The sequence below is a fragment of the Pipistrellus kuhlii genome, unplaced genomic scaffold (assembly GCF_014108245.1).
Source record: "Pipistrellus kuhlii isolate mPipKuh1 unplaced genomic scaffold, mPipKuh1.p scaffold_m20_p_4, whole genome shotgun sequence".
Classification (NCBI taxonomy): Eukaryota; Metazoa; Chordata; class Mammalia; order Chiroptera; family Vespertilionidae; genus Pipistrellus; species Pipistrellus kuhlii.
The window spans coordinates 30,044,374-30,067,553 of record NW_023425540.1 but is presented as its reverse complement, the minus strand read 5'-3'; the positions used below and the strand labels follow the sequence as shown (position 1 = coordinate 30,067,553).

The 23,180-nt window shown below is 35.8% G+C and overlaps 1 protein-coding gene across 1 annotated transcript in view; it reads left to right on the top strand.

The window, feature by feature from the left end:
• Nucleotides 1–23,180, top strand: part of ADAMTS6 (ADAM metallopeptidase with thrombospondin type 1 motif 6) — a 192,554-nt gene that overhangs the window by 154,179 nt on the left and 15,195 nt on the right. Inside the window, exons 21-23 of the mRNA XM_036410424.2 lie at nucleotides 7,378–7,507; nucleotides 16,376–16,580; nucleotides 21,410–21,586. Coding sequence (XP_036266317.1) covers nucleotides 7,378–7,507; nucleotides 16,376–16,580; nucleotides 21,410–21,586 — 512 coding nt within the window. The remainder of the gene's footprint in view (nucleotides 1–7,377; nucleotides 7,508–16,375; nucleotides 16,581–21,409; nucleotides 21,587–23,180) is intronic.

Below are 23,180 nucleotides of genomic sequence, written 5' to 3'. Positions count from 1 at the left end.
TTACTTACTTGCCGACCCAATAAGTACCTAACATATTTACCATCACTAAAAGTGGCCAATTCACTATTAGTGAATAAAAGAATGTGCTTCAAACAAAGAAGGGTTTTGAGACTTGATTTTTACAAACATAATAACAATAATAATGACTAATAGTTGTCAGCTTATAAAAGACATCTATAATGTGACTTTGACTGGAACTCAAAGTGGAGGATCCCAAGTAAAGCAGATGGAGGAAAACCAATCCAGTTGTTTTTTGAAGATTCAAAATAGACTTGATTGAAATTAAGAGTTAAAGACATAAAAAAAAGTTGAATTCTATAATTAAGTTTGCTTCTCTTTGATTTAGGAATTACCATCCGAAAGTTACTTTTAGTGTCAAGTAAAAGATAAGAGATGGAAATTTTAGTTTGAATAATTAAAAGTCCTTTATTTATCATCATTCTCCCCCTTAGAAAAAAATCATTATGTAATTAGTTTTTAAGAAAGAAAAACCCTATGACAGTTATTTTCATGTGAGGTTTTATAATAGACCACTGTCTGAAGCTATGAGGGTTCTTTTACATTTGATTCCTATATATTCCAAATGTAGGCATAAAACCTACTTAATAATACAAGTTCTTTGTAAAAAGTGACTTGAATTTTCAGGGAAGAAAGATTTGCATCCAGCTTCATTTATTATTTCCTATTATGTTCTTGGTCTTTGAAAAAGAGTTTTTGTAAGACTGGACCATAGTCTGTCATTGCATTGATGGTGGCATTCCCCCATTTACTCTCTCCTACATCCCCTTCTTTCAAGTCGTTTTCATCATTGAGAAGGACGAAAACCCTTTAACAAGGAATTAGTTGTACCGGGCATTATCATAGGGCATCTGTGAACATCCCAGCTCCTAAAAGCATACCCTCTTGTAGCCATCAATTACACCAGGCTCTGTTTTCAGGCTACGTACCCTTCTCTAGGCACACTTGTGCCCTTGGCTGGTTCACATTTCTGGAAGTTATTATGCTTGTTCACTTATTTGTTCATAATCATTATTTCTATTTCTATTTTTCCTTAAGCATATGGCTTTCCCTACATAATACACTTTTTTTAAAAAATTCATTGAATTCTCCTGGGTATTTTCAATATAACTTAAGCTTTCTAATGTCTTGTAAAAAGTCTTACATATGAACATTGTGCCTGATAACCTGACATTTTTTTTACTGTTTACCCTGAATATTGTGGCTTGCATTTTCTCTTAATGTTAAGATTTATAACTGAAAGCAAGAAATCTCTTGCTAATCTAAAACATTTCCCATTTTCTTTCCTCTTTCATCTCATTTCTGTTGCTTTAGAGATTATATTTTTTTCCTAATGTGATTAGGGCCTAGATACATATTCACGCACTGAAAAACTTGGGCAAGACTGAAACCAAAGTTTAAGTTCATTTCTATTGTATTAATGATGTATGTGTCACAGATCACGTTACACTTGACAACATTTTTGTCCAAAATATCATTTTTAACAACCATAACACATGTACCTTTACAAGTTATTATGCATAAAATACTTTTGGACAAAAAAGAAAGCCTTTTATAATGGTAAGCATCACCATTCCAATTTTATAGAACCTTGTGATATTACTATACCCATTTTTTTTTTACCTGAGCAAAATGACTTTATTTTAAAAGCTATATATAAATTGTAAGAGAAATCAGACAGCAATAAAACAAAATTAAATTTAAAAAATTAGACCTGAAAGGGCATTTATTTTTTTATTTTTTAGATAAGGTGACTTCCATGATTATAATGGTACTTGCCTAATCTTTTCTCATTTTAATGTCATCTCATTGAAGTCAAGATTGTCTCACTTACTTTCCCCCTTATGATAAGGAATAAACCATGCCTTAAACATGGTAGGAACCCAGTGAGTTAAATTAAGCTAGACACTTGCCATGGAAAAGATTACTGTTCATATATAATGAGTAGTAGGAGTTCCCTCCAGGAATAGTATGTTTTCAAATAAATGCAGTAAATGTGTGCTCCACTCTATCTTACCATCAGTAAACACAGTGGGCTCTAGAAGACTACAGTATTTTTAGAGCTGCATTTTTCTTTTCTTAATCCTGTTCCCTCTGGACACCTAGTTTTGCTAGGACAAAAGGGAAGACACTAAAGAGGCAGAGAAAGAAAGCCTTTGAACAATAAAAACCAGCAGGAATCTCATCAGAAGCAGGAAGCATATGGGTGGAGCTGATTGGTACCCTGGATGCCAGCTGTTAGATCCAAGGCAGATGGGCTTTGCTCTGCCCTGAAAATGCTTGTGTCTGGCCAACAATCACACAGCACAACAGCCAGATTCCAGCAGTGAAAGGCAGAGGAGAGAGACTTCTTTCTTCTTTTTTTTCGTGGCATTGGTTGCTCTTTGGATGATATCTGCCCTGAAGACTTAGATTACGTTAATATTGCTAGTCATAGTCCCTGTATACTGTGGTTATATAGTGTTGTCTTGGTTGCTAGCTACTTTGGGTGTTGTGGTTAAGCAAATTGTTGCCTTAGCCACCAACCACATTTTTTTAGTCTAAACTCTGACTTATTAACTTCTCTCCACACCGCTTCCTCTTCAGAAAACTGCTGTGATATGATGTGCTATGCCTCTAGGTGAAATGATCTAGATGTTGGTTAGCCCATTCATCCCAAGGATGCCTGTAAAGCTCTCTTTTACTTCCTCACTGACTCACTCATATGTGGTTATTGACTGTCCACTTACAAGCCCATCCAATGGTCTGGGACTGAAATCTGGGTCTTATGAGTAGATCTGAGAAGACGCAGATCTTCCTCCTGCCCTTAACCTTCCCTACATCATTCGTGGTTTACAATTTCTAGTAAAATGCAGGTGGTAATTTCTGTGTATTGAGTACCCTCTTTCCACTTTTAAAATGGCAAACTGCCCTGAGAAAAGCAACATATTGCTAAAATTATTATACATGAATTTATAAAATTAAGAGAGCGAGAGAGATGGGACATGAGGACATAAAGCAGCTTACAAGGGGAGAAGAGAAGGGACAGAAGTGGAGGTTAGAAATAAAGAGGACCTGTAGTCTCTGAAGAGCCCCCTGAGGATTGGCCGTAGGACTGTAGCGGCCAAGCAAAGATCCTGTGCTCTTCCCAGGAACCATCGTATAAACCTAGCGCAAGTACAGCAGGTGAAGGGGACTCAGTTGTTTCAAAATATTAAAGTCATTTGTTGATGTGTAGCTCAGAACAGCGATTCAAGTTGAGTACTTCTTTCTCCCATTAGACAAGAGAACCTTGGATGGACAAATGGATCATCTGTTCCTTTTAGCTATTGGCAGAAAGGCAAATGTAAGAACTGACAAATTTAAAATTTCAGACTAAAAGAAAGGCTTATGTTTCCATGTTAAGAGTCATCATATTTGATTCTTTAAATATAAGTAAAGTAAAAGTCTCTACATTTTAGAGTTCTTCAAGTATTGCTAATGTATGCCTTGTATTGCTAATGGCATTTTTGTATTATACTTAAATTTTATATTATAAAGCCATTAAATTTTTAAGCATGAAAGAGGGACTGCATTTAACAAAAGAATAGGTATAGAGTTTATATGCCAGTACCATTAGGTATTTAAGGATAAATATAATTAGGGCAGTTTAAAATTTGACTAATTAAATTCTATAGAACATCTGAATATCTCGAGAGAATATGGATACTAAAAGCCACTAGAATTTTGTTTTCAATTAGGCGTATATTGACTGGTCATGTGGACATGTTTTTGGGTCCAAACTACAAATCTTCAGATTTAAAAGCAGAGTGACTTTGTGTAACTGGATGTAATTATACTCAACAGGGTTTAAATAAACGTCTTAGCAATGTTTTACAGATTAAAAGAAACTGTGTATAAGAGGCTTGGTAATATAAAGATTCTAAATTCAGTAATTTCTCTTGTTGACTTAGTTTATACTATTTCCAGTTGATCTGTATTTTCTAGTTTCTTTTTTTTATTATTTTTTTTAATCTTCTACTTTCTAAAGTTAAATGCCGATTTTTTCTTAATCCAAAAGCATGTGATTAAAAATCTGTCCAATTAGGCACATTGGTTTAGAGAGTTATCCTGTTGCTATTCAGTTAACAAGAAGAAAAATTCTGTAAACTCACCAACAAAGTGTGAGGGTAAAAATTGGAAGGAGACTTCTGTGCTGTTGGAGGAAGACAGTTCATTGTTGTGGAAATATTTGGCATAGATTGCTAGTGTAGTCCTTTCTTGGCTATGAAATACCACACTGTCTAATATAACATTTTAGAAGAAAATTAAGAAAAGATGAATGTGAAGAAAAATGCATCTTCCTTCAGACAATATGGAGTAATTTCAGCTGTTTATTCAAGGACTTAAATTGTTGCTTTATAAAAAATAGTATTCTAAAATTATGAAACTGAAATGCACTTCAAAATCCCCTACTTCTTAGTTTTTAAGAAGTCAGAGGGGCATGACCAAAATTAAAATTAAGTCAATTTGTAATTCTTAGCACTTAGTCAGGTATCTCACAAGAAACACAGGGCCTTATATTAATAACTATTCTGTGCGAATGAATGAATGAATGAGTGAATAACCTGCTGTCCACATTTAACTGGCTTTTTTGGTTTATGTACTATATAATTTTAAACTAATTACCGGATTCCCACCAGAAACTATTTTATGCTTATTTTTTCCCCCAAAAAGTATTTTATGCAAAATAGCCTTAAAAAGAAAGGTTCGCAACAAAGATATGAAATTGTGGATAATTTTTTATTTTGTTCTTTCTCGTTTTGTGCATTTTTCAAATTTTTAACAAAAATGTTATATAGCTAACTATTTTCAAGATACATGACTAAAATCTATCTTAAAATGAAATACAAATTTCACCTCTCATATCTAATATCTCATCTGTGATATAAATTACAGAGGCCTTGCTTTTACATTAAAGCCTACTTTAAAAATTAATGTAATTATAGCCAAACAATGTGTCTAAGATTAACTTAAAGGAAGTAGACTTTTATCTTAACCTGAAGAGTCTGAATTAACGTTCCTGCCAAATATATAGAGCAATGTCACTTCCATTTTGTAGTATCCTTTTCTGAAAAACAAGCAAGATACTAAGTTGAATGCCAACTTTCTTCTTGCAAGTATAATAACATTATTTTTATTATCAAACATTTATAATGTTGGGTAAAAATGTTATTCTAAGTATAATCATTCGGTTTGAATGATTGAACTAAAATGAGTCATGCTAACCAATAAAAATAACCCCTTGCTCTCCCTGATAGGAACTTGAACCCCGGTGTATGGGTATTCTGAGCCACTGTAGCAGTTGGTAGTTGAATCCTGTGACTAATGGTAGAGATTTTTGTCAAGGTTGATCACATAGACCTAGATATCCGCCCACTGGAATGACATAGCAGGGAGATATCTGATGAATATTGTGAAACATCTGTGAATGCGTCACAGCTATGCCTGGATGTGAATCATTCTTCCCTCAAAAATCTAAAGTTTAATAGTGAAAAAATTCCAAACTGTTATCCCATAAACTAAGATGTTTGGCCTATTTTAGGAGTTGGGAGGGAATGAATACAACACATACTCTAAGACAATGGTCGGCAGACTGCGGCTTGTGAGCCACATGTGGCTCTTGGGCCCTTGAATGTGGCTTTTCCACAAAATACCACATGCGGGCAAGTGTACAGTGCGATTGAAACTTCGTGGTCCAAGCCTGGGCGAGTCTGTTTTGAAGAAGTGGCATTAGAACACTCAAGGGGCCAAAGAGCCACATGTGGCTCGCGAGCCGTGGTTTTCTGACCACTACTCTAAGACATTTGTCAGTAAGTCATTTGGCTGTGATTTAAGCCTTTAAACTTAGGAGAGCCTAAAAACTTGTTGAAGGTCATCAGGGAGAGTCGTGGGCCACTGCATGCAATAAAATACACCTTCTTCCATTGATCGCTGCCAGAGACTACAGCACTTACCAGCTTTTCTGATCGGGATTTCTTATCTTTAAATTCAACTTGGTTAAAAGTGTGCAAAGCATGATGGAGACACTCCCAGCTCACAAGTCCATGACTCTTAAGGGACCTTGTGGGAGCATTTGGTGTGCAGCTCTTTCAGTGACAGTTTTCTTTACTGAAGGATCCTATTTCACCCTGGTTTTCCTAATTTGGGATTAAACTCTTTTCTTTAGGCTACTACTAAAAGTAATAAAAATAAAGCAAAACTGGAGGTTTGTGTGAGGCTAGCTAAATGTGCAGCTGTGATTCCCTAGGTACTGCTCATGCTCCTTTTACAACTCTTTCTGGGGAATGTGGCCTACCTAGTTATTGAGACAGGGTGGTGAGTAGGGGCATAGGTTAGTCTGCTTTGGTTTCAATTCCAGGAGCAACCTGCCACCTCAATAGCAACTGAAATATTTGTCTTGTCATTTGACCTTTTCTCCGACATTTTGATATACTTACCTTTGCTGCTTTTGATTCTTCTTTTTGAGCCTGTATGAAGTCTATTGACCAGGGATGTTCACAAATAACAGTGTGTTTGTGTGTGTCTTTGTGCTTTGTGATATGTGAGCAAGTTGTGGTGGATGCCTTTGCCAATAAATAACAATCATACTTAGAAATTTATATATTTTATGAGAATGTTTTAGCTATGGCAAACATTTATAAGAGTTTTTAAGAATGAGATAAGTATTTTGTAAGTTCAGATTTTGTGGGATATGTATATATCTGTTTGACAATGGTATAATCAATGGGGCCAACTCCATTAAAGTAGATTAACGGGTTGTAATCCAGAAGTTCTCTGCAATCTTTAAATTATAGACTTTGTGGACTGTTGGAAAAACAGATCTGTAAATAGAAGAAAATAATGAAATGTGTGAATGTGATGCACTGCTAACAAAGACTAAATTAATTGGATTTGTCCTACAAAATATCAAAAAGTAAATGCATTCCCATTGTTTTGTTTTAAAATAGATATACAACCATTGTTTTTCATTGAAATGGATATTCACACATTTTATCTGATGATATTTGGGAAAAATGAAGATTTTTTTCTCTTTTTTTAAAGGAAAGCATGAAGAAGATTATACACATGGGAATATTAATTACTTAAAATCAGCAATAGTTTCTGTTATGAACTTGAAAGCAGTTATGTTACTAAACATGAGAACAATAATTTTTTCCTAAATGTGCAGTATAATGACCAGGACTTCTCTCCCTTTTTAGAGAAGCAGTCAAGTGCTTTTGGAACAGAAAAGGCAGCAGTGACCCAGTGAGGTTAATTCCTCACCGAGGAGAGCTGTGCATACCTAACTTATTGGAAGGTAAACTGCTCTTCAATTAATTATGTCCTCCTTTTCTCAAGGTGTCCAAAGACAGGAGGTGGTCTGCAAAAGACTGGATGACAGCTCTATTGTCCAGAACAATTACTGTGACCCTGACACCAAGCCACCTGAAAAGCGAAGAGCCTGCAATATTGAGCCCTGCTCACCTGAGTAAGTAAAAGAAGATAATTATTTTCTTCAAGTGAAAAAAGAAAAACATTGGGTGTTCACATTTGGAAACATGTACTCATATTATGTGATTAAGTTAAACAGAGAAAAGGGGATAAAACATCACAGCAGGTAGAATTTTGATGAGCCTTTCAATGAGCAAAGATGCCTGTTTACGCACAGGATTCCGTTAACTCCTCTAATGCAGGAACTTCAGTAGGCTGATCCTGGCACAGTGCTGGAAACTATCATATTTCATCAATTGCTAAAGCACACATCTTTTCCTATTTTAACATCTCTGACATTAGGATTTATTTTGCAACCAATTGTGTCTTACAATAATAATCATTTTCTTCTTTCATTTTTTTCATAATTTTAAAAAATATATTTTTATTGATTTCAGAGAGGAAGGGAAAGGAAGAGAGAGATAAAGAGAGAAAAATATCAATGATGGAAAGAATCATTGATCTGCTGCCTCCTGCACACCCCCTTCTGGGGATAAAGCCTGCATCCCAGGCATATGCCCTTGATGGGAATCGAACCTGGGACCCTTCAGTCCACAGGCCAAAACTCTATCCACTGAGCCAAGCCGGCTAGGGCTATTTTTTTTTCTTTCTTAATGGTACATAAAATAATGGAATATGAGATTCAATAAAATATAGTAGATAAAGTGCAGTTCAATATTTTCCAGGTATTTATTCTAAAGGTCTAAAGACTTCGAACGTGGTTTTAAAAATATTCTGCATTGGAATATCTGTGCTTTAATTTCTGGCCCAGTTTTAAGTTCTGTCATCCTAGGCATCTTGTCTTTGGAGTTGGACACTGAGGTGTAACTTCAGCCTCTTTCTGCTGATGGATGTAGCCATTAGAGCTTACTGTAAAGGGAGGCACATGGAGAGAACCATTCATCTTAACGATTACTTTTAAAGAATTAAAACTTAGAAATATGAAATCTCCTGTTAGTGAGCCACATTTTATAATCTGTAAGAACACAAAGGCTTCTTGTTTGAGCAAAAGGCAGTGACTGTGTGAAAAAAGACAAGGATTCTGAGTTGATCATGTAAATACTGATCTTCATAGGGATTTTGCCTGTTGGACAACTGCAAGACAAAGTCTGTGTGAATGGCACTGCATTCTTGTTGCAGAGTAACCAATATCCTCCTGGTTAACTAACTACTCCAACATGAACTTGATAAAGAAGGAGAGAGTAAGCAAATGAATTTATATGCCCCAGGATAAAAGTAATTTCTTTTTTTTAGAAATGATTACAATTATCAATAGTTACAAAAACAGGGACTTACAATGAGTAAGGAGTTCAGGTCCCATTATAGTTAAAGCAAGATGTATTTCTCAATATTTATTTCAAAGCAGTAATGCCTTATGAACTTTCATTATCCAAACTCAATATTTGCCTGAATATTTGATGTTCACTACAACTCATCTCTTGAAACTATTCAGGGCAGTGGCTACAGAATAAGGACACGGGACTCTAGAGTGATAGAAGTTTTTATTTTAAGAATTTAAAATTTTTATGTCTCTTCTTTATGAAATATGATCACTGTCGTTTTTTCCTTAACATCCAGACATGGGAAACATATATAAATATGACCCATGAGATGTATTGTAAAGACAAGATATTTAATTGCGTGTTTTTTTCTCTCTCACTTTCCCTCTCTTTTGCCAATTACAAGTTTATTTCAAAAAGAAAAACTATATAAAACAAAATGATGCTCAAAAACCTTGGGCTAAGCTGAGACCAGTTTGGCTCAATGGATAGAGCGTCGGCTTGGGGACTGAAGGGTCCCGGGTTCGATTCCGGTCAAGGGCATGTACCTTGGTTGCAGGCATATCCCCAGTAGAGGGTGTGCAAGAGGCAGCTGATCGATGACTCTCTCTCATAGATGTTTCTAACTCTCTTTCTCTCTCCCTTCCTCTCTGTACAAAATCAATAAAATATATTTAAAAAAAACAACAACAAAAAAAACCACCTTGGGCTAAATTTTTAAGTTTTCAGTAACTTCAACATATTTTCATATAATTATGAGTCTCAACCCATCAACTTAATTCCCTGACACTCAGGATTTTAAGTATTGTGTTTGGCATTTGATCAGCCATTTAAGGCATCTGAGTGGGTCTGGTCACACCTGTTCTATTTTGGCCTCAGCTGTTTTATTTTGTTAAAGCTTAAATGCTATTCAAATGTCCTTTGAGATTTCAGTGGTTGGTCATTCCATCCCATGTATTTTAGGCTTGGCTATTACATGAGGGGGTGTGTGTGTAACACTTTAAGGATAATTGGCTTATTTGAATTGGCATACATAATTAAAATTAGATTTTCTCTTTTTGAATTCTGAAAAAAGTTATTTATTAACTTTAAAATTTGAAGCTGAGATGATGGGATTTGAAAAAGAAAGGTAAAGAGGATATGAGAAGAGGAAAATTTAGGCTGACAGTTTTTTTGAGGGGGGGGAATTAAAGAACATCTAAAATATTACTCTTTGTTGGTTCATTTTTTTCTTAATTCCTTTTAAATTTATTCTTTATTCCTTGAATTCAGATTGCGGGGAAAAAACAAACACACCTCTAAGTCTTCAGAATGGTTGTATATGATTCTCAGTAGACATTGTATTATAGAGATAAAAATCATAGGAAGACTATTGAATTCAGTAAAACTTTATTTTTAAAAAAATTTTTAAATATTTTTTTGTTGATTTTTGTTGATTTTAGAGAGGAAGGGAAAGAGAGAAGAAGCTAGAAACATCAATGATGAGAGAATCATTGAGTAGCATGATCCTTCATGCCTCACACTGTGGATTGAGCCTGCAACCTGGGCATGTGCCCTGACCAAAAGTTGAACTATGACCTGCTGGTTCATATTGGTTGATGCTCAACCACTGAGCCATGCCATGCCAGCTGGGCTGAATTCAATAAGACTTTAAATGAGTGTGGAAGAAAGAAGATAGGTGTTTTGTTTTTTCAGATGATGTGATAATTGTATTTGCTTTTTTTTTTTTTTAACACAGATTAAAACAAAGGTTTTGAAATGCAGATAAGTAAAAAAAATTAAAACACCTATAATACTTATAATATCACTGTTAATACTTTGATGTATATATTTTATGACTTTTTTCTATGTCTGCATAGGCATGAGTATATAACAAAATGTATAATAATAATGTTTATTTTACTTTATAGTAAGTTCTCACCATTATTTTGAACATTAAATATCTTCCACTAAATATTTAGTAGATATGTCATTGTTTATTTAAATTAGCTTCCCACTATTAAACAATTTTGGTAGTGTCCTAGCTCTTAATCCTTTACAAAACCATAGTATTAAGCATTTTTGCTATGAAAACTTTGCTCTCTGTCAGTATACCCTTATGCTACATGCATAAGAATAGAATTTCTGGTTCAAATAGAAATATAATTTAGTCCTTTAGACACATTGTCAAATAGCTCTTTAGAAAAAAAAACATACTCCCATTAATAGTATATAAGAATGTCATTTCCCTAAACTGAACAACCCTGGATATTATTACTTTAATACTTAACTTTGACTATTTTATAGGGAAAAAAGCCTTGATATCTAACTGCTGTTCCACTTGTATATCAGATTGCTGATGAGGCTGAACATCAAAAAAAAAAAAAAAAAAAAATTGTGACCAGTGGCCATTACTTCTTTTTTGCTTTTTCTACTTCATGGCCTATCCCATTTTCCTGTTGAAGTGTTATCATTTTGTTATTGATTTGTATGAGCTGTTAATGGATTAAGAATATTCACTCTTATCTGTGCTCCAAATAATTTTCCTAGTTTGTCGTATGTTTTCCATATTATTTATAGTGTTATGATCTATTTTTATTTATGAGTTTTAAAATATTATATGGAAAAGCTCCCAAAAATATTTCTTTCATTAATATAATGTTTAGGAAGGCCTTATCCAATCTAAGATACTTTCAAATTTTTTAAATGTACCCTTTGATCTATCTAAAATATATTTTTCTACTTTGAGGAAAGGATCCTCATTTATCTTCACATATTATTGTTTTTTTCAATACCATTAATTTAAAATCCTAAATAGTACTTTTCTAATCAAAAACAATCTTTTCAAATAATGAAATATTTTAAATGTCTTTAAGTCACATTAGAGAGTTTATAAGTAGAATATTGAAAAATAAAAGGCTGTAGGATTTGTTGTATAAAGAAAATGCAGGGGACTAGAAAGACTAGATAAAAGAGACATTGGTAGAGAATTAATAACAATAACTATTATTCATTTGGAAGATCTTGAAGGGTCAGAGAAAGCTTTGCTGGGGAAAATTAATGTGCTCAGAGCAGCAATTCTTTTATAAGAAAGAATATAGTAATGAAGAAATGACATGGGACAGGAGGAAACGTTGAATGAAAAATGGTAGAATTCATGACAAAGGTTGAAATAATTGGAAAAGGGAAAAGGAGGAGTTGATATTAAAGATATGATTGATAGGATGCATAACTGATTGAAACTCCGCCTAAAATCGGAAATAATGCTGAGTTGGAATCGGGAGAGAAAGGCCTAGAGATCAGTTTTGACCATGTTTTCTTTTAATAGTAAGAATATTTCTATAAATGGCCACATGTGAAGAATCCTTATATACTGAATCTTATTCCAGTATGAAACTGTGGTTTTTAAATTGAGAAAATCAGGAAGGTGAAAACAGTGGAGTGCTCTACATTGTGGAAATACTGTGACCGAGCATTAGAAGACAGTTTTTACATAAGTCAAAACTGCCTTCTAATGCTCCGTCACAGTATTTAGTGTGGAAGGCACGGTGCTTTGGGCAAAATGGTTCCTTTTCTAAGGACAATCTAATTGGGTGGATTCATATAAAAATAATTACAGTACAAGACAAAATATGCAAAGAGCAATTAGAGAGTTATAAGCAAAAGTGCTAAAGGATTCTGTGGCTGGAGAGAGATTTTTACCAAAGGGCTAGGCTTAATTTAATGGTATCTTTTATGGTAGAAAGTTCAACAATTATTTGACTCATTGTGCCTCACCCATAGACAATTATAATTGGTTAAGTTTAGAAAAAGATTCATCAGCGTCCTCTATAAAACTCCGAAATTTAAGACCTGGGAAGAATTATAGAAATCATGTAGGCCAACTCCTATCATTTTACTGTTGAGGTAGCTGATCTCTAGCGATGTTTTTCCCATTATACCAGACATCACCAACTTTCTAAGTTACAAATCAAACGTCTGCTGGCATTTTAATACTTCTAGTTTTGTTTCATCAACACATTCTCAATTGCCACAATTTCAGAGATGTTTATTACATTGATTATTATTATTATTATTATTATTATTTTTTAGAAAAATGGTTAGGGCATAGAGGCTTCTGCTTAATATTAGATTCACTTGCCAATTAGCTGAGGAAAGAACAATTTTTCTTTTTCTTTCTTTCTTTTTTTTAAACCAACTTTTTGTTTTGAAAATTGTTCAAAAAACCTAGGAAAGTTTCACTATTTACAAGTAGTTAATAGGTTACATACTTGAACCTCTCTGAGTAAAGATGTTACGGTCAAATTCTGAAGATTCTTTTTCATTTAGTGATGTGGTATTTATAAAAATTTTTGATAACTAGACCCTTGACTCTGGGATAAAGGTTGGAAAACTTTAATACGCATTTCAACCTCTCAATCTCTTTCACTCATAATCCAAATATTTAATATAAATTTATTTTTATGTGCTCTGCCATTTCCCTTTAAGTTAAAAAAGCAAAAATAATATTCTGATTTTCTGATGAGTTCTTTCTTCTAAAATATTCTGATTAACCAAAGTTGGGGCAAAGTTTTTTCTAGTGTCTCTCTTATTTCCTCCTCCCATCCATATTATTGTTTGACCTGTTAGTGTATGGATACTGCAAATTAAATTACATAGGCTGCACCAAACACTTTTATTCCAGACACTCAAATACGAATCCACTAATTGTCAGTGTCTCATGGATATGAGGGTGCTTGTGAGGATGAAGACAGTTTGACCACCGGGTCTTCAGCTCAGAGAGAAACGGCTTCGGTGTTGTTCAGGCTATAACAATTCAGCGAGTGGCATTCCCAGAGAGAACTTTGGTGTTTAGATGGCTCCCACCGAATCTAGAGGAGGAAAAGAAGGAGTAGGGGGAATGTCACCAGAGGGTCCACTACGTGGAGAATGCAGGTGAAGAAAGCTGTCTGTCTTCAACTGGACAGGGGGGTGGAGACACTGAATCAATAGATGTAGTGGCAAAGCTGCAAAACTATGTAAATACTTGGAGTATTAAATCAAGTATTAAATACTTGATTTAATCCTTCAGAGAGACCTGGGGAGGGATGATTTTCTGAGCAATAAATATGCAACAGGAATTGACTGTGAATCAGAGTTACAGTCAGAAGGGAAATAGGGAGGGTGGTTTATAACTTTTACTTTTGTGCATTCCAAGTTAAATGCTGGAGTGACACATCTCTGCTAAGAGATGGTTGGCAATAAAGGAGAGGATGAAGAATAAAAAGGCGGAGGTGGCCCTGACCTCGTGCAACAAAGAACAGCAACACCCCCTGAATCACTGCTGTTATTCTGAGCACCTGTGTTTAATTTGAGGGCCTCCATCCCTCTTACATTATGAGACCTAATGAGATCATGGCTGGAGGTGGTATGACTGAACATTTTGTGGCTGAGTATACACATTTCTGTTTTATCCCCTAATCTTGGTGATGAAATCACTGTTGCGAATTGAATCAGAGTTTCACTACGGCTGGCATGCAAGTTATTATTCTCAGTACACATTTTCCTCTTTACCAAAAATGGTACTATATCTTGGGATCATGCTCATCTGTGGAAAACAAAACAGAAAGATGAAAACCACTTTAAATGTTCTCTGGAAAATGACTTAGAAAAAAAGGTTTTGTCAGATTTTTTAAATTAAAGATTAAATTATTTTTAAAATCAATTTTAGGTTGAAAATTTTTAGATTTTGACAAGAAGCTGAGAATCTGCTTAATTATGATACCCCTAAATGCTGGTTTCCCTCTATAAATAAAAATAATTCAAATAATAATAAGCAAAGGGCATTGTGGCATATTTGGCTAAATGCAGGCTCAAATTTAGGCTGCTGGTACTCGGACTTCACTAAGGAACCATCTTCCGCATATAAAACTGGCACAATGATCTAAGGTTGCTGAAATAATGAGAAATTTGTTCTTAAGCGTTCAGACTCCTCTCTGGGTAGTTGCCCACCCAAAACCATGAGCATATCCATTGATAGTTGCATGATTTGTAGTCATGGATTGAAGAAAATGCCTTGTGACCTCGTGCTTGTAACCAAGATTCTACTATTTAACTATATTAAAAGTGAAATTCAGTGGAAATAGCAACTGATGGGGAATCTCCTAGTTCCATCATTGTTCTTTTCATGACTTTGGAGAACCATTTTCCTAACACAGGGTTTTATGTTCTTCTTCCCTAAAACAAAGCACGATGCCTTGAACACAGTAGGCATTCAGCATATATTTATTAAATTAAATACAACAATATGTCAGCCAGGATTTTGGTTGGAAATAATGCAACTTCAGTTTCAGCTAGCTTTAGCAGATAAGAGGGTTTGCTGGTTTATAGGACAAGTCTCAGGGGAACTACAGGAATGGACCTAGCTTGAGGCATAGCTAGAATCAAGAGCACACACACCATTAGGACCCTCGCTCCTCTGCATTCCTTCAAACCAGCTACCTGCTGCTCTTTAAGGCCACCTGCAGCTCTTACCTTTGTGATCAGAAAGGAAAGGGGCTCCTTTTGCTCTAGTTGAAATATAAAAATTCTAAAGCCAAACTGTCATTGGTCTGATTTGCACCCTTGGACCAATTAATGTGTCTCAAAAGTGAGTCCTATGGAAGTTTTATACACACACACACACACACACACACACACACACACACAGTCCTGAAGTTATATGTATGAAAATTCCCTGAACTTTAGGGAAAAGGAGTAATATACCCATAAATGGGAGATGTCCACCTTGTTAAGATATTTCAGTTTCTTTCCTCTTTAGCTGTGTGGAAGTTATTTTTAGGAGTAAAGGGCCTCAGGGCTCTGCTTTTACTGCAGGTGTTTAAGACTGTCATGCCTTCAGGGTGGATGCCTGAGCCTCCTCTACCCCAATAAGGAAGGGAAGACTCTCTGTTTCCTATAGAGCCTGACATTCGTGTCTGGGAATCACAACAAATCTCTAAGTTTTAGCATGAAATCCTCAATTGTGAGAGAAGCAGCCTCAATGTATTAGTAATAACAGCTACTGTCGGAGGCCAGACCCTCTGTTAGAAGCTCTCTGTGATGTGCTAGGCCAGCTAGCATTGTCTCCTGAAACCCCATTAGTAGCATGTCTTCTCTTTTCACGTTCACTATCTTTGTGGTAACTCAAAGTTGTCATACAAAAAAAGGGCAAATGCAACAAATCAGAATTCCCTCTCTCCTATGAAGAGCCAGTCATTAAACATTTATAACACGTGACTGACAGCTTCATATATTGCCTTACTTAATCCTTAAAGCAGTTTCATAATTGTATCATTATCCTCATTTTAGAAATTAATAAAAAAGGAGAAGAATCAACGAGGTTAAAAAATACTTACTGCATTGCTTACTTGAATATAGTTCTGCCTGTTCTAAAACTCATGCACTACAGTTTAGGAGGCAACTGACAGTGAGTTATTTTTTCCTTAGAAGTTCTTCCATTTGTTATTTGTCACATCAACAACACTGAAATGTCAGCTGTTCTAGGAAAAGGATGTAGTCCATTTGACAAAAGTGCCTTCAGTCAGCTGAAAATCTCTTTTCTGGGTTTCTCCCACTTCTTGCTGCAGGTGGTTCATTGGAGATTGGTCGGAGTGTAGCAAGACTTGTGACGGTGGATTGCGTACAAGAGCAGTGCTCTGCATCAGAAAGATGGGGCCTGCTGAGGAGAAGACACTGGACTACAGTGCTTGCTTAACACACAGGCCCGCTGAAATAGAGTCCTGCAACAACCTGCCATGTCCGCCTCAGTGGGTGGCTTTGGACTGGTCAGAGGTAAGGACATCGGAAGCTGTATGTTTTGAGATGTCTTAACTATTAACATCAAAGCATTTCATATTAAGGACACCTTAATATTAAGAGCATGTGAGCATCTTAGAACTCAATTAATAAGGGGTTTAAACAGTGAATTTGGCCAGGTTATATTTTTTTGCTGCTTATCAGGAAGTAAGTTTTTTGGGGTCAGGGAAATCAATGAGAAACTAGTCTGATTCGAAATAAGCCTCAAGTGAATTTGAAAGAATATTATAGTGAGTACTTCTCTACATGGTTTTTCTTCTTTACTATTCTTGAACAGCCTCATAGGCTTAGAATTAGTGATGTATCTTCTTTCCCAAGTAATCTTCTAGCCTAATTACATAACTCAGATATGAATCTTTGTCAATTTATTATCACTTATTATACAAAGAGGAGAAACCTGGAGCTGAGGTGTAACACACCAAAAAGTCAAATTTAGATTCTATCAGTACCTCCATGTAAATGGTCATTGGGGAAGACCTGGCTAAAATAATGTTTTTCTGGCAGCCATGAATAGAAAAGAGCCTAAAATAAGTTAGAGGTCTCAAAAAAACACTCTCATGAAAAATGAGGTAAGAGGTAGTGTTCATTCTTAACTCTTTATTCTGTAGGAGACATATACATATACACTCTACACCATTCTTCACATTTCCCAAAGGAAAGCTGAGTTCTTCTGTAGTGTCGGTTAATGGCAAGAAGGATGAGTACCTGATTACATGGCTAATAGTCATTCTTCTGGTTGGCAAAACAAGATGCATTTCCTCTTGGAAACATCTACTTGTTTTAGATGTTTTCTATAAACCTCATAAATTTCTTAAAAAATAAACAACAGATTTGCTATTTAGAAACTTCTGGATGTAACTTTCCCCCTGTGACTCTTACTACTTGAGTGGCCTTAGTTTGCTAGAGGTATGGGGCTCACAGAAGGGTGTGGGAATGGAGATTTTGACCAGTTGTGATTATCCATGTACAATCTTTGGCAAGGATTTGGAAGTGTTTTCCCAAATTTCCTGGCCGTAATCCAGCTTTAGTAATTACATTCTGCCCACCTAAATTTTAGTTGTGTTCCAATCAGATGTAGAGATATTCTTGGTATTATTCACTCTGTGGTTATGAAAAATAGTATGAACTTGTCTGTTCCCTAACAGTGGCCGAATTAACTCCTAAATTCATTAGAAAGGTAACATCTCTTGATAAAGAATAGATGTTCTGCAGAGTTGTACACATTAGTACTTTAATTCAGTACCCAAGAAGTCCATCAAGAGTCTTTGATTAATGATGACAAATTTGGTTTTGAAGACTAGAATCATACTGGGGAGGCCTGATGATTGACTGCAGCAGTTTGAGGGTTTCAGGTCAAGTCAGCAAGCATTATTGAGTTTTATTAAACACACTAGTCTAGTCACTATGGAGAATACAAAAGAATTTATAAGATTGGAAAAAGAAGAAATACCCATTTAATAACTGGAGAATAATATAAGGGACTATTTAATAAAATGGTGGATTGTATAGTATAAATGTGTAAGTGATATAGAAATTCAGAGTTGAGAAGGTCAGAATGGCCTGAAATAGGATTGGAAGGTTTTTCAGTTCTTGGGAATTGAGCTTGAATGATGAGGGAATATAGGATTTGAAGTAGGAAAGAGAACTGGGAAACTAGAGAAGGTATTTCTGAGAAGAGAAACAATAGAAACACAAAGACAATGCAGGGTTGGAGAAAAGGGTTGGTTTTAAAGAATAAATGGATGATAAGATTGTCTAAAAGTAGTGCTAGGTTATAAGAAGGCTTGAATACAAAGTTCTATACCACATCATTTTTCTACAGAAAGTGGAGAAAGTTGACAAGCTCATATGCAGACACTAGAAAAAAATTTGTACCAACCACTAAAACACCAAAGCCTTTCTCATGTGCAGACTCATTTCACATTGTCTCTTGACCTACCTATTTCTATATAATTGTATTTTTAATTACATTGAGAAATAGCTGCTTATATTACTGTACATTTCCATTCCAAATAGCATTTTAAACTTTTCTTCCTAATTCAACCTATAGTGGTTGTAGTTACCCTCTTTTAGAAGTTTGATTCTTATCTATCCAGTCTTAAAGGCTTTTAGGTACTGTTAGGAGCTGCCTGAAGAAGTATGTGTAAACTAAAGGGGCTTTGAATCACATTGCTGCTGTCTTTTTTAAGATAGCTGAGTCAAAGTTTAGGGGAAAGAAGTTGTGCTGAAGGTGTCAAGTGTATGTGTTGGGACAGTCACCTTGAATCTTGGTAGCCGCTGATGTCTCTCCATAGACAATACAGAAAAATGATCCTAGGGTAAGCACTAGTCAAAAAATGCAGCCATTACTCATTACTATCTCAAATATTCATTGGTACTATCATCTTCATCCTTTATTCAGGAGGAAAGATGATTTTTTTTTTTTTTTTACCTTATTCAGTCCTGTTTATTTTCCACAAGAGGAATGCACTCTCTCCCGTTCATTTCCTTAAGTTACCAGGAAACCCACCTCTTCCCTTGATGGGTTAAAAAATAGGTGAAAGTAAAGAGCATTAAATGGAAAACAAAGTGAAAACAAGGAGCCTGTTCCTCCCACTAGTGAAAAAAAAAGGAAACTGATGAACAAAAACAGACCCAGAGAAAGAGAAGCAGCAATCAGACTCTCAAACCTCAGAGGGAAAGTAGGGGAGGGGAGGGGTAAGGGGGAGAGATCAACCAAAGGACTGTGTGCATGCATATGGGCCTAGCCAGTGGCCATGGACAACAGGGGGGTAAGGGCATATGTAGGGAGGGGTTTGGGATGGGAATGGGGGGATGAGGACAATTATGTGATATTATAATCAATTAAAAAAAAAAGAAAGAAAGAAAAAAGGAGGCCTCGGCCAACAGAAGGGCAGACAATCAATCTCTTTCAGTTAACTTTTGCAAATATTTCACACCATATTTCTTTTGACACGCCCATGAAAACTTCCCTCCTTTTTCTGCCCTCTCCCATGTCCAACTATCAGCTGTCTGAGCTCTGCTCATCACAAGGGTGAGGTTCGACTGGTGGAAACATGTTGCAGGAAGAGGAATGTACCCTTTGACCTTTCTCTTTTCATTGCCGGCCGTTCTAATATAAAATTTCCGTTGTTGCCAGGCCAGGACCCGTTCTTTGTTTTCTCCGTCAGTGAAACCCAGCCAGTGCTTATGGCAAAAGAAAAGAAAAAAAAGAAAAAAAGCCAAATGACCTCAGTAGAAAATGGCTCTTCAGAAGCCTTTTGTGAAATGAAGCCACAGTTTTCCCATTCCTTATCATCTAGCCTCACTCTTGGGATCACCCATGCCATGTTGGACTTAAATAGTTTTCTGTTTCTCTCTGTCTTGGCATCTAACTTAACAGCATACTGTGGATGTGCTCCAGCAATCCCAAACCTTTCTTTTGATGCATCAGGATAGTTTCTTCATGCTCACAGAGCACCCATTGGGAATGTTCTGTTTCTTAGACTTACTCTTGGACAAGTGATGACCGGCATCATAATCAGTTGACTTTATAGGACTTACTTTTGGGTTGCATTTCTTAAGAAGGATGGAGGGCCGGGGAGAGGGATGGGGAGATCTACTCAAAAGGGACTGTGCTTTGCTTTGTAGACAACTGTGATATCACCTTGTTTACTCCCAGGTTCCACTCTGGCCCATAACTAAGCAAATGAAACCCACCTCTCCAGAGAGAACTCAGTCTAACCCCAAAATATGAACATTTCTATCCTTTACATGTGAGAGCCAAATTGTTTTCCCTGGTGTAGTTTAAAATACTTTTTTTTCCTTAAAAATTTGTTTTTCTTTCTCAATCATAGAACATTAAACAAAAACATAAATGCATTTCTCACAAAAAGCACTTCTTATATCCTACTGAGATGAAAACAAGACAAAAAAATGATCTGGTCAGATTTTAAATGTTAAGTTCTCATGATATGGCTTACTGGCATGGCTCAGTGAGTGTCAGATATGGCTTGGCTGGCATGGCTCAGTGGGTGTCAGCCTATTAACCAGGAGGTCACAGTTCGATTCCCAGCAGGGCACATGTCCGGATTGAAGGCTCGATTTCTGGTGTGGGATGTGCAGGAGGCAACTGATCAATGATTCTCTCTCAGCATTGATCTTTCTATCTGTCTTTCTCTCCCTTCCTCTCTGAAATCAATAAAAAATGTTTTAAAAAAGGCTATCATTCAATTTTATGTCCCCCTTTTCTCAGTCTAGTAACTATAGAAAATATGAAAATGTTTTTGGTTTTTTAAGTGAAAGGTCTGTAAACAGGTTCAAAATGTTGTAGGTAAGGTTCTCATGTGGCTGAGAGAAAGTAGAGATTTTAAGGAAGTGAGCAACTCCTCACTTCACACAGATAAGTTCTTGTGGTCTACTAATAACATAAGAATTTTCTTCAGAAGACTACACCCAGCAAATAGAAAACCAACAATTCCATATTCCAGAAACTAGCAGAATCTTATCACAGCTGAATGTGGCCAAGGATAGGGAGGAATCGAGGAATAAACCTACCCACAATAAAAAAAAAAGGAAAAAAAAGAAACTAAGTTAGCCAAGAAAAGCAACCTTTGGGTTTAGTTCTTCAAGACCTTGTGGAAAAAGGTAAAAGTACTTCTGCTTAAAAACCTAGGGAATTTTCATATCTGAAAGACTTTGCCTAGGATTTAGTGTGTACATGTACTGTATATCCTAACACATACTTACTTTAAGAAACACTTTCTCTTGGAATTTTCCTCTACCCTTTAACTGTCGTTGTTCATTAATATTTGTTTTCTTTCCAGTGCACTCCCAAGTGTGGTTCAGGATTCAAGCATCGGATTGTTCTGTGCAAGAGCAGTGACCTTTCTAAAACATTGTCAGCTGCGCAGTGTCCATACGGGAGCAAACCCCCTACCCGCATGCGCTGCAGTTTGGGTCGCTGCCCTCCTGCTCGCTGGGTGACAGGAGACTGGGGCCAGGTAAGGCAGTTGTACTGTGGACTCCTCTGAGGCAGCACCTGAGACACAGGTAGCAACATATAGAAATCTAGGTGTGAGATATGAGTGTGGAGCAATGCACAAACAGTAGCATCCACCCATAGACACACTTAGCTATGTTTCTCCATTCCTACATACTTCTCACTTCTACCAACTCCTTGGATCCTGACATTTTAACTTAAAATTAAAAGCAAAATAGTCTAGATGGCCAGAGATTTGAACAAACTACCAAAAATTTGAATTTTAATCCCAACTTTCTCAACTAATTTAAGAACAAGTCAGTTAACACCAGTGTCTTAATTTTCCTACTTGCAAAGTAAATCCTTTTAACCTCGCAGAAAAGATAGGAGGGTTTTGATTGACAGTCTTTGAGATGTCATTAATACTTATTCTTCTATGGATTTTTCTGATGGACATTATGAATTGGGAAACAAGTATATAGGGCTTTTGGTATCTATTTTTATATTATACCCATTAAAAGGCACCTAAAATCCTTTAAAAGCAACTTGTTATTTTTGCACAGAAGGAAAGTTAAAGTATTGTTGTTTTTTAGTGTACAAAAGAAAATCTATTAGGTTATGTTAAAAATGACACTCCAGAAATTAAATTACTAGACTATCAATGCTCTTTTTCTGTGATTTTATGGTTAACCTTCTAGTAAATCATTTTTTAAATATCTGAAACCAAAATAAATTATAATGGCATATAACTACACTGGCACCATTTTGTTTGTGCTCTGTTTCTACCGTTACTTATTAAAAATGGCACTTCATAGAAATTGTTACCAAAATTCTGGCCAAAATTCCAAAATTCAAAGTATTGCTAGAGTATAGCAGTATCCTATAGACCTCTTCTGTCACATTGGAGAGCAGGCAAAGATTTTCAGTGTTCATTAAGGCAAATTAATATACTTGCTCAGCCTTGTGAGGCAATAAAGGAAGTATGATCATAAAGTAATTAACATTTGCATTTGTATAGCAAATAATTAATAATTTGGTTTTCTATAACAGTATTTAGTTTAATTTACAAAGTACTCAAGTGGAATACACATGAGCATTGTATGCAATTAAGTGTTTCATTGTAGAAGTAAGACAGTGTCACAATATATAATTGATATTACACTATTAATGAATCAGAATGGGGGGTTGGAGGGATGGATGGATTGAACAAAAAAAAGAAAAAAGAAGAGAGAGTGAGCTCAAGGACATGGACAACAGTATGGTAATTGCTGGGGGGAGGGTAGTAGGGGAATAGGGGAGATAAATGGTGATAGAAAAAAATAAATAAATAAAAATAAATATTTGCAAAAAAAAAAAAAGTATCAGTACAAACATGCTCTCATCATTTTTATTTAAACAAGGTAGGAATTTCTTTCCTTATATATTCATCATTGCAATGAACTGTTATATAAAGGCCCATTGAAAGTTTTAGCATGTTGCCCGGACCGGTTTGGCTCAGTGGATAGAGCGTCGGCTTGGGGACTGAAGGGTCCCGGGTTCGATTCCGGTCAAGGGCATGTACCTTGGCTGCGGGCATATCCCCAGTAGGGGGTATGCAAGAGGCAGCTGGTCGATGA